At 42.1% G+C, this 12,690-nt stretch overlaps 1 protein-coding gene across 1 annotated transcript in view; it reads right to left on the bottom strand.

Moving 5' to 3' along the window:
• TOPBP1 (DNA topoisomerase II binding protein 1) overlaps positions 1-12,573 on the bottom strand; it is a 28,869-nt gene extending 16,296 nt beyond the window's left edge. Inside the window, exons 1-11 of the mRNA XM_083404647.1 lie at positions 12,434-12,573; positions 10,419-10,506; positions 9,945-10,079; positions 8,893-9,036; positions 7,941-8,122; positions 7,180-7,373; positions 5,371-5,550; positions 4,061-4,230; positions 3,410-3,576; positions 1,852-2,084; positions 583-887 (exon numbers count right to left, since the gene is read on the bottom strand). Coding sequence (XP_083260773.1) covers positions 583-887; positions 1,852-2,084; positions 3,410-3,576; positions 4,061-4,230; positions 5,371-5,550; positions 7,180-7,373; positions 7,941-8,122; positions 8,893-9,036; positions 9,945-10,079; positions 10,419-10,499 — 1,791 coding nt within the window. The 5' untranslated portion in view covers positions 10,500-10,506; positions 12,434-12,573. The remainder of the gene's footprint in view (positions 1-582; positions 888-1,851; positions 2,085-3,409; positions 3,577-4,060; positions 4,231-5,370; positions 5,551-7,179; positions 7,374-7,940; positions 8,123-8,892; positions 9,037-9,944; positions 10,080-10,418; positions 10,507-12,433) is intronic.
• Positions 12,574-12,690: the final 117 nt, after the last annotated feature.

Genomic DNA, 12,690 nt, shown 5'->3' with positions numbered 1-12,690 from the left:
TTTTGTGATTGGAACAGGGATAAATAGAACAAAAACATAAAGTACATATTTAAGATTCCTAATTTAGTGAGGTGGGGTGCACTCCCGTTGCGGGGTGCGCTCCCGTTGCTGCGGGGTGCGCTCCCGTTGCTCGGTCCCAGCGCCTGCCAACCTAGCAGTTCGAAAGCACCCCCGGAGGCAAGTAGATAAATAGGGACCGCTTACTAGCGGGAAGGTAAACGGCATTCCGTGTGCGGCTCTGGCTCGCCAGAGCAGCGATGTCACGCTGGCCACGTGACCCGGAAATGTCTCCGGACAGCGCTGGTCCCCGGCCTCTTGAGTGAGATGGGCGCACAACCCTAGAGTCTGTCAAGACTGGCCCGTACGGGCAGGGGTACCTTTACCTTTTAATTTAGTGAGGTTGTGTGTGTGTGTGTGTGAGAGAGAGAGAGAGAGAGACAGAGAGAGCGAGAGCGCGCACACACACATTATTTTGGCATATGCCATCCCTCAATGCAAATTTAAAGTTAGCATCAACATTTTACTTTACTGACAACTTTTCTTTTTGCACATTCCATGTATTATCCTATGACTTACACTTACCAGCCATGTATTTGTAACCACATCTCCTACAGTTGATTCCACGTTGTAGCCAAGTAGAGGAACCACAGCATAGTCAGCAATAGCTTTACTTTGTTGAGGCAGAACCTTCCCACCATTCTCTTCAATCAGAGGCCTCATGCAGGATTCATCCTCTTTACCAAAACCCAGAAGGATGAACCTCTTTCTGTTGAACAAGGCTCCTTCAATGACTGTAGAAGTGTCTGCCAAGGAACCATGGCTGGCACTGAACTCTTTCTCTTCTCGAAAGGCAGTGTGATCAATATCACTGTAGTTATTGGCATCAACTGGAAGAGGGGGAAATGTTGCTTCAAAACAAATATTAAAGTGAAGATGTGTTGACTGTGAAAATGAGAAAACGTTCTCCAAGTTACTAGGCTGAAGAGATGTTGAACTGGAGTCCTATCACTTCTTTACACATTCAAGAAGTTACCTTCTTTAATTATTGCAATCCACCAAGCACTTCTTCCACACAACTGTCTTTCATTTCAGCAAATACTGACGTCAAGACTTAGGTCCCCTCCAACATACAAACAAGCCACACTGTAACCAACTGAACACAACCAACCAAGTTCTGGACCCTCCCTAACCTCTCGCAATGTCAATATATATAAACAAAGGACCTATCCACGTGATGCTGATATAGCCCCACTTGTGTAGAATGAAAGAACAGCAGCCCCCATCTCTCTCCCTCCCTCCTCCTTCCCCCCAACTGTCCTTTCCTCTGCTTATTTGTCTGTTTTGTAACACAAGAAAATCTTTAATAAAAACTAATTCTTTAAAAGAGCAGATGCTGAACTCTTTAGTAAGCCCCAGTTTTTTTTATAAAAAAATGTGATTGTGTAGCAGCCAAAGTAGCACCAAGTAAATCATGCCCCACATTTTAGAAGCAAAATGCATGTTTTTAAATGAAAAATATGAAGAGGTTCCGCAATATGGGCTATATTTGCCGCTTAGTCTTCCTAAGAATCAGGGTGACTGAGGGAAGGGAGGCAAAATAGGGAGATGATTGAAAAGCAAGTCCTCAGAGAACAATTAACAGAGGTGGCAGAAGGCCAAAGGAATGCAGTGGCAAATGAAAAGAAACAGGGCAACTAGAGATAGAAAATCTGGGAAATTTTACACAGGCTCTAAGGATACGATAAATCGTAAGGTTCTGGTGGAATAGTGAGGGGGGTCAACATAAGGGAGCTGTAGATAGGTGGGGATACTGGAACAAGGAGAAGAGGCTACATTGCGTAGCAGTCTTACCTACTGTGGACTCATTAGCTGAATACTGAGACAGTAGAGCTTCGTCTGCTTCTGGAGCCTGCACTGTTCTCACAACTTCTTTCTTTGAAAGACTGCTTCTTTTTGGAAAGATAGGCTGCTCTAAAAGTGGACTGTCAAGTGGCTGGTAGTTTGCCAAAGTGTACTGATCCTCAGGTAGTAAATAACCTTTTCTAAAGCATTCCAACAACCATTTTGCTGTCACAATATATGGCCTATAAAACAAAAAATTAAGTTACTATGGGCAGGAGACTATAGGCTTCCATAAAGGAGCAACCATATTTTACATTGCTGCAATGAAGCACAGGCGAGGAGAATTTTTAAAATATAAAGAAATGACACAGAGAGATGTGTCCAAACCACACCCTTTGATACTGTAAGAATAAATAATTGTTATCTTGGGAAAAGATGTTTAATACATGATCTGCAATCACAATCCATGTTTCTGTCCCTGTATGTTCAAGTGAAATCAGAGGGCTTACATTTACTTCTTTGGACAGGAGCACCAATAAAGCCTGTAATACAATTACTTTCATTTAACTCTCTAAAAACTTTTCAGTAATTTACACTGAAATATACACTTCAAAATGTGAATCATTGCACAAAAAAGGATATGCAATGGGGAGACAATTTATTGTTATAAATACTTTAATATAAGGGTCATATGCTGGCAGAAGTTAAGGCTCAAATCCTATACCTATTACCCAGGAGTATATTCCAGTGAATACAACAGGACTTACTTCTGAGTAAAGGTAAAGGTAAAGGGACCCCTGACCATTAGGTCCAGTCGTGGCCGACTCTGGGATTGCGGCGCTCATCTCGCTTTATTGGCCGAGGGAGCCGGCGTACAGCTTTCGGGTCATGTGGCCAGCATGACTAAGCCGCTTCTGGCGAACCAGAGCAGCGCACGGAAACGCCATTTATTTTCCTGCCGGAATGGTACCTATTTATCTACTTGCACTTTTTGGCGTGCTTTCAAACTGCTAGGTTGACAGGAGCTGGCACCGAGCAACGGGAGCTCACCCCATCGCGGGGATTCAAACCACTGATCTTCTGATCGGCAAGCCCAAGAGGCTCAGTGATTTAGACCACAGCGCCACCCATGTCCCTACAGATATGTATAGGATTACACTAAAAAAAGGTAAAGGACCCCTGGACAGTTAAGTCCAGTCGAAGGTGACGATGGATATTCCTCTCGCTTCTGGCCAAGGGAGCCAGCATTTGTCCACAGACAGCTTTCTGGGTCATGTGGCCAGCATGACTAAACTGATTCTGGCACAATGGAACACTGACGAGTGCCAGAGCGCACAGAAAAGCCATTTACCTTCCCGCCACAGCGGTACCTATTTATCTACTTTCACTGGTGTGCTTTCGAACTGCTAGGTTGACAGAAGCTGGGAAAGAGCAATGGGAGCTCACCCTTTTGCATGGATTAAAACCGCCGACCTTTGGATTATAAAGCCCAAGAGGCTCAGTGGTTTAGACCACAGCACTACCCGCGTCCCTTTAGGACTGCACTACAAGACGTTATTATCAGTACCTCTGTGTGGTCTTCTTCAAAAACAGTTTAAGTTCTTCATCATCATAGTCACCCACAATGACATGTGTCACATCTTCATTGAGTTGATTAAAACGAACACCACCTCCAGAGTTAATAAGCTTTCTCATCTTATCTAATTTTCTGCCACTAAAGCCACAAAGGTAAATCTACAAGAAAGGGTAAAGAAAAATCGTGGTTTACTGGCACACTTAGAGACTCCAAATTCAGTCACAGCTTTATTTTAAATTCTCTCCAGCAGCTTCCACTACTAAATATGTAAGTCACTGTCCAGTACACATCACTTCCTGCACCTATGTCTCCTATTGATTGTCAACTTTTACAATTATCAGTAACCAAATGCATGAAGACAACTAATCTTGACTGCATTTAATTCCATTACAAGGAAAACCACAAAGGAAGCAGCTAGGCTATGTGAGTGGTGTCCTAGGAGATCATCTTAATACCTTTAGCTGCCTGTCCTGACTTTAGGACAGCAATGCTCCCAAGCAAGTCACTCATGAATTTAATACCTACTTCTGCTCAGCAAAACTCACAAACTATATAGTTTGAGGTGTCCAAAATGTCTGTATTCTCATCATCACCAACAACATTTATTACTTGGGTAATATGCACATGCACAGTTAGACATACTCTGCATCCATCTAGTAAATCTTCAGGTGCTTGCAAAGAACTTGTATCCAAGCTGTTCAGGTCATCTGAAGAGGGATCCAGCCTGCTATTCATAGTAGAATTACAAGAGGTTTCATTAACACCGCTTAAATTAATATTTGAAATGTGGCTGACATCTGAGAGTGTTCGACCTTTGAATAAAATGCAGATAGAGACAAAAGCTATGAGTTATTTCGGGAAAATGTTATATCTACTACCTTTTTATTTTGGTATAAGAAAAAAGGGTAAAATGCCAAGGTTATTATTTATTTTAGCATTTATTAACTACTAAGCTCAGTTCTATCACACTGAATATAGTGGTCTGCTATCGTATATAGACAGAACTCACTTTCTGCTTCTTAATGCTTATTCAGGGTTACTCCAAGAAAAGAGATTACTCAAAATAATTATTTCCTAAGTTATGAATTTTCTTCTGTCCTTAAGGAGAGAATGTGGAACAAAGAAAGAAGTGACAAGAAATTTAAGGGAATTCTTGTTTTTCAAGCTAGGATAGCTCAGTTGGAAGACCACGAGACTCTCAATCTCAGGGTTGGGCAAAAGATTCCTGCATTGCAGGGGGTTGGACTAGATGACCCTTGTGGTCTCTTCCAACTCTACAACTCCATGATTCTATTATTCTAAATATATTTTAAGGATTTAAGGATTTCATACAGTATTTCATACAGTGATTTAAATATGGAACAAAAACAATATATGGATGAATTATTTTAACTATAGAGAACACTTAAGGTTGCAATCCTAACACACATACTAGAACATATAGCACAATGAATACAATACAAGGGACTTTTACTACTGAGTAAGTACTCTGCATGCATTTAATCCTCAGTTTACTAACAACCACAGGCCTTGTTTTCGCCTTGGAACTATGGCAAGATATTGTAGTCATCCTGCATACTAACAGCAAGCTATTCTCAAAGTGTGGATTATTATAAAGCCTAAACAACACCATCCATACACAACAGAGAGGTATCAACAGGCTCAGAAAAGCCATGGCTGGAACCTTAAACAAGAGCACTCCAAGCTACAACTTTGTTTTTGCAAGCCCTACTTGTCTACTTGAAAAACACAACAAGGATGCTCTTGCCTTGGGCTCCAAACATTTCCAAAATAATAGAAAACCTAAACTAGTACACAGGTTGTCAAAGTTTATGAGCCAAAAATTCTGCAAAAATAGACATTAAAAATGATAAATCAACACATAATGCTATAGAGATCTCTAATTTTTCTGTTCATAGAGAAGTTAACACATTACAGAACTTAATACTTACTATCGGGCTTACTAGTTAGGCTAGTAGGAGTTGATGTGCTTGGTGCACTTTCTTGCTTTGCTTTAAGGTCGACTGTATACATGGATTCATCCTGGCAAAATCCCTTCTCAATGCTGTCAAAAAACCACTGGACTGAAATGCAGTGGACATTCCACCTTCTTGCGCATTCGTATTTCTGCCCTTTCCCAAGTACAAAAACAAATACAGTTAAAGTTAATATTAAAATAAATTCCTCAGATAAATATATAGGGACAGATATTCTAGCATTTTTTTAAAAATAGCAAACTTTTGTTTTTTAATTTCTGTTTGGGGTGATACAGCACCCAAGATTTAAATACAGCCTCAAGAGAAAACCTGAAGAAACAAAACACTGCAGTCAAACCACAACTATTTAAGTGTTGGTTTAACCATTCTGGCTATGCAGGAAATAAAACACAGATAGCAGAAAACAACACATTCTTTTTTTTTTTAATGAGCAACTGTAATTTTAACACACTGTCAATTTGCATCCAGATGGTATTTCTCAGTTTCAATAGAACCTATGTCCAAACAAATGTGCAAATGCATGGCAGACTTAGTTTATTTTCAATCTAGCATGCCGCTGTTACTCAAAGATATACATATGCCTGATTCCATTACAGTGGTACCTCGGGTTAAGAACTTAATTCGTTCTGGAGGTCCGTTCTTAACCTGAAACTGTTCTTAACCTGAAGCACCACTTTAGCTAACGGGGCCTCCCACTGCCGCCGCACGATTTCTGTTCTCATCCTGAAGCAAAGTTCTTAACCCGAGGTACTATTTCTGAGTTAGCGGAGTCTGTAACCTGAAGCGTCTGTAACCTGAAGCGTCTGTAACCTGAGGTACCACTGTACACTCTCCGGCCAAACCATATGCAGATTTTACATATTTTTCTGGAAAAAGCTGTTCTAAATTTGGCCAAATGCAGTCCTGTTAGTGATAAGACAGGTGGGCAGCCTTCAGTTCACGGGCAATAAGGCCCTTCTTACCTGTTTGCCCTCTGGCATCCCTCTACATACCTGCCAATAATGGTGGTGAAATGAATGGATGATGAATGAGGTGCATGCTTGTGTATAGAGTGGGGAAGAGAGAAAATGAATGCACGAAGGAGATGGGAGATATGGTAAAGAGTGATGAAGTTGTGCTCAGTCTCCAAGTTTGGTCCTACTCACTGCCAGCTCTGGGCTCAAGCACCAGCAGTATGTGCCCACAACTGTTTTCCCTCCAAGATAATGTGGTCCTCAACTTCAAAAGGGGTATCTACCCTTAACACACAGTGTAGAGGGAAGAAAATGGTTGCTTGTGAGCGTACTTGAAAAAGTATTTTCCATTTTTCCAAAGTAATGAAGTAGTTCAGTGAGTTTTTTTAGTGTCCTTCCTTTGGGAAAAGAGAAGCAATTTCCTTCTGTTTATGTGAGATATTCCCTAACCCTTGATATTGAAAATTCTTCTCTATACGGAGTGAAAACGTAAGCATGAAAGCCAGCGGCTCACTCCCAGTCTCCATGCAGAGGAAGGAGAAGGGAAGGAAAGGAATGCTGGAAGTGGTTGTGAACAATGGATTGCGTGGCATTTTTGTTGCCATGAGGACTCTGTTCATTGATTTCTCAGACAGCGCACCATAGATGGCAGCATAAATAGCTTGCTACTTGACATGTTTTGCAGTATGTCAAATTAAAACTACTGTAGAAGCCCTGCCTGCATTCAAGTTGTGAAACCAAATTATTTTACACAAATACAAGAATCCTCCTGAACTCAACAAATAATGTTTTATTTTTTTAAAAAAATTACCTTTTGGTTCTTGAACAATAAGATGGGTACATTCATTCATCTTAAGTTGCCCTGTATACTGACCACCATTCTCGATGGTGATACGCTGGACTGCTTTTCGGTCTGCACTGCTTAAACCAGTCACACAGATTGTACAACCAAGAAACAAAGGGCATAGGTAGTCCCCCATATTGATGTCTGTATATCTAAGCATCCTGTTGGGAACAAGAACAATAAAAGTATGTCTTGCCATTTCTCTTCATTAGCAGAAAAACAGAGTTGTGCATGAGTTAGTAAAGCCAGTACAGAATTTAATGGCTATGCAACAGAGTCAAGGATATATCATCATTCTTAGGTGTTTAAACCTTCTCCTATAAATCCAAGTAAAGAACAATACAGTATGTCTTTTTTACATCAATGGTGTGAAGCTTGCACTTTGCAACATGATCACTAACATATAAGTTTAAATTACTATTTGGAGAATACCGTACCATAGCTCAGAATTTTTCACATGATCTAGTCCTTCCCCTGCCCACCCCTCTAATATTCTTAAGAGGATTTATTCTCCAATCTTCAGAGAGTAGCTGGAAGTGGGGAGGCAGAAAAAGGTCCTCCTTTCCTTCCACTCTGCAGTTTTAATATGAAATCTTATGCGCCCAGAGCTCAGAAACGGCTTGCACTAATGAAATTCCCTGTCGCAAAATGCACCTAGAACAATGGGAGTTTCAAACACTGCAAGTAGTATTACAGGTACTTTTCTAACTGCATGAATGTAGTCTTACCTATGTTGGGATTTATCCCACAATGCTTTTACCCAAGAGGGAAGCAAAATGGGTTTTTTTAAGTTAGCAGCGACTAAATATTTCTTGCTTCCAACTTCTCCAGCTATAAGATGTGTTACTGACACATTAAGATCTCTATATACACGGCCACCCATCATCTGCACATACTTGTGGACCTCTTCCTACGAAAGAGAAAAAACAGCAGCAAATGAAAATAAACCAAGACAAAGCAGATCAAATGAGGATTAGCAAAACTCTATAAACAAAAACAATAATATGGTATCATAAAGCTAACAGAAGTACAGCTGAAATAGTGTCAGGTGTGCACAGCGCATTTAGTAGACAATACTGGCAGACTTAAGATGATTCAAGGAAAAGCAAAAATAAACATAAAAAACATGCCTGTGATGCACATTTTTGTTGTAAAACATCCTTAAATCCAGATTGGATGAAAGGTGGTACATAAATGTTTCAATAAATACATAAAATAGCAGACTCAAAGTAGGTATTTTCAGACTGCAGAAAAAGAAGACAGGGAAGATTCATGATAATCTTGAAATGTCTGACAACCTTTCCCGACTGTCAAAAGAAAAGGACAAGTACTATTAATACGCATAAATTAGCAAAGAACAGATCTGTGTTACATATTACTAAAGCGTTCCTAAATCAAAGAGAAGGGCAATGGAATATATTTTCTTAAGGTATAAAATTGATTTGGTTAGTGGTTTACAAAATTAGACATTTGTCAATGATGTTTTAAGCAAGGCAATGTTCTTGCTGCACTGAAGAATTTTAGCCCTTCTGATCTTGATTTCAAGGCATCTATGGCAAATCTATCTATTTAGCTGAAATGGTGACATGTCAAAATACAATTTGACTCCTAGTTCTGACTAGATGCTTTCAATAAGATGAACACCCAACTCTACAAAACACATCAATAAAAAAGAATTACCCTAGTTTCTTTTTGAAGGCTTGTACAGGATACAGTTACATCAGCCATTGTCATATTAAATACTGGATGGTCGGCCCTTGGCACACATCGCTGGTTCTGCATACAGTAGACAACTACTTGTGGTCCAACAATTCTGCAACCAAGCTGAAACAAGAGATAAGACAAAACAAGATGGTAAATAGGAACTTTTTCCTTAGAAAAACTGTTCTCCCACACTTCCAATACACATGGAACACCTAAAAAAAAAAAAAAGCAAATAATAATAATAATAATAATAAATTTTTATTTATATCCCGCCCGCCCCAGCCGAAGCCAGGCTCAGAGCGATGATACAACATTCTAAAATCATTTAATTATAAAATCAATTAAAATCAGATTAATGGCAACCATTGGGCTAGAGTTCTGTGAGGATTGCCAAAGGAGGGGGTCAGAGATTGCAGGTTTGACCCCCAAATGAGACAGCTGCATATTCCTGCCTTGCAGGGGTTTGGACTAGATGATCCTTAGGGTCACTTCCAACTGTATAAATCTATGATTGTGTGTCAATACATATCTTGCAATACTAACAATATACACGTGGACAACTGTTCAATCAGATGATACTGGATTATTCCAGAAGGCAAATATGACATATAAACCATCTATTTCTTCATCCCATTTAAACCCCCAGTATCCAGATTAGGTTCTGCTAGTCCAGTGTTCTTCAACGTTGGGTCCTCAGATGTTGGTGGACTCCAACTCCCATCATCCCTGACCACTGGCTAAGCTGGCGGAGGATGATGGGAGCTGGAGTCAAACAGCATCTTGCAGAACACCGTGCTAGCCTACACTCGATTCCCACAGGAACATACAGAAATGCTGACATAAATCTGCTCTCTGTGAAATAATTAAAAACAGAGGTGAGACAGATCTACATCCACTTCCCTCCCCACCCGATAACATTTGTGTGTGTGTGTGTGTGTGTGTGTGTGTGTGAATTACATGAACAGATTTTCAATTCTTTTAGAATTTATCAAGATATTGCAAAGTCACTACATAAATAAAACACAAACCTTTTGAAGGTGATTAAAAACAATGCCACTGAACTGATCACAAATATAAAGGGATTTGTCATTCTCTTGTATCCTCAGTGCAGCTGTATTTTCAAGAATCTGGAGGGATTCTTCTGACTGAAATTCTTTGATGGACTGCAAAATATAACAAAAGCAGTAGGCAAGTATTCTGTAGATTTGCAAACAGTTTCTTTGAATATAAACAGTAGTTGCACTGAAATATGTCTGTACTTGGTGATACTTACTAAAAACATCTTCACATTCAATTCAAAACATTGGGCTAGTTCACAAATAACTGTAAGCCAAACCATAGCCTACCTGGCTACAATTTGTGCTTTGTTTACAGTGAGATAAACCATAAAATTGCTGTTTATCTTTTCAACACACAAACTTTAATATTTAAAATACATATAAAATGATATTCATTGAACACATTACATTCACATACCAACTCCACGTACTAAATAAGCTTACCTCAAGGGCCTGAAGGAAAAATTCGGAGTTTTCTGCAGACTTTATAAACTTCACAAAATATGGTTCCTTGCTATTTTTCATTGTTCAACTAATGAAGAAATAGGAAAGCAGATTTAGCTTTATTTAGAAAGGAAAACTATTATGAACAGATTAGTGGAAAAATCAGTTGCTAGTGGAAACCTATGCATGCGGATACTATGGCACAGACCAATTTTTATCAAACTATGTTGGCTGTCAGGAAGCACCTGTTTTCTGCTTACTTTAAAATACAGTAACAACCCATTTGACGAAAATCCCAATGTCCTCTTTACTAACGATGATTACTCCTGATTAGTTCTCTTCGTTTATATTCCTATCAGTTATTCATAAAATACTTTATGAGAATATACAGCCTGCACTTGTTTGTTGTCTGGGCAGTTCAGGATGTAGGCGCACACATTGCCCAGGGCGTGCGCCCCAATGTAGCCTGATGTGGCAGACAAGGCAAGGATGTTGCAACTACCCAACAATCCCCCTTCAGGTAGGACTGCTGCTGAAGGCCAGGTGCTTGACGACACCTGTCCACTTCCTCTGCTCCAAAGCCCATAGGCAAGAACAAACAATGGCCAGGTGTATCTTAGGCATAACCTTATGTTGAGGCCCATGGTTCCCACGGGGGCGGGGGGGGCAATTTGGAAGCTTGTTTAGACCAAGTTAATGGCCTTTTAGGCTTCCCTGACAATTAGGTCCAGTCGTGGCCGACTCTGGGGTTGCGTCGCTCATCTCGCTCTATAGGCCGAGGGAGCTGGCATACAGCTTCCAAGTCATGTGGCCAGCATGACTAAGCTGCTTCTGGCGAACCAGAGCAGCGCACGGAAACACCGTTTACCTTCCCGCCGGAGCGGTACCTATTTATCTACTTGCACTTTGACATGCTGTCGAACTGCTAGGTGGGCAGGAGCTGGTACTGAGCAACGGGAGCTCACCCCGTTGTGGGGATTCGAACCGCTGGCCTTCTGATCGGCGAGTCCTAGGCTCTGTGGTTTAACCCACAGCGCCACCCGTGTCCCCCTTGAATAATGTAGTAAGTATTATATGTCACATGAGCGGGGGCATCAGGATTTTAGAGATGCTTAGGTGGGGCATGGCCAAAAGGTGGGGAACCACTGGTCTAGGCACCGGCTGGTTCCAAGCTAAGCACAGATAAGAACACTGGTAGGCAAACTAAGGCCTGGCGGCCGGATCCAGCCCAATCGCCTTCTAAATCCGGTCTGCAGACGGTCCAGGAATCAGCGTATTTTCACATGAGTAGAATGTGTGCTTTTATTTAAAATGCATCTCTGGGTTATTTGTGGGGCATAGGAATTCATTCATTTCCCCCCAAAAAATATCGTCCACACCCCCCACAAGGTCTGAGGGACCCTGCTGAAAAAGTTTGTTGACCCCTTGTTTAATAACCAAGGAAGTGCCCTGCTGGATCGGGGTCAAAGGCCCATCTTAGTCCAGCATCCTGCACCGTAAGGAAGGGTGCATTGTCCTCAAGTGCACCAGGCAGCCAGCACTGAGGGGACTCGATTCAGGTTGTGGGAATACAGTGGGACGAACCCACGGCCACCTGCCCCACACATCATGTGGCAGGTAAAGGTACGTGGCAGGCATTGTGCTGCACAGCGAAGTTCCATTCTGCTTGGCCTGGGTGCGTGAATCATAGAACTGTAGAGCGGGAGGGGGACCCCAGAGGTCATCTAGCCCAACCCGGGAATCTCAGCCAAAGCATCCATGGCAGACGGGGCTATCCGGGGAAAGGAGCCCCCACCGAACACCTCAGAAAGCTCTTCCTTGCGATGGGGGTTTTGGGCCCTGTGAGGCCTCCGCTCCCCCCTCAGTCTCTCCTTGCCTTGAACGGCTCATAACCGAAAGCCCCGACCACGACTGAGGCAAAGTGGGCTGGGAGGGCGAAGAAGTGTGACGGGGTGGGGGTGCCCGCCTACTACGGGGGCGAAAAAAGGGCGAGGCGACGCTCCCCTTCCGCTTACCCCGTCGCCTCAGCTCTCCGCCGCCGCTTCCTTCCTCCCCTCAGAGGGACCCAGAATCATAACCTCCCGAAGGCTGGCGGGAAAAGACGAGGAGCCTAAAGTGCGCATGCGTAAATGACGCCTCAGCGCTTCTCTCGCGAGCGAGCGAGCGCGTGCCCTCTCCCCGCCCCGCTTTTTTATTGTTGTTATTAACCCCTTCCCTGCTTCTCGCGGCGCCTCCCTTTAGGGACGAGAGCCGGAAAGCCGCGCGCGAGCTA

The sequence above is a fragment of the Podarcis tiliguerta genome (assembly GCF_965153285.1).
Source record: "Podarcis tiliguerta genome assembly, chromosome: 12".
Classification (NCBI taxonomy): Eukaryota; Metazoa; Chordata; class Lepidosauria; order Squamata; family Lacertidae; genus Podarcis; species Podarcis tiliguerta.
Note: the sequence above shows the minus strand (reverse complement) of the source record. Positions and strands in the feature narration are given on the sequence as shown.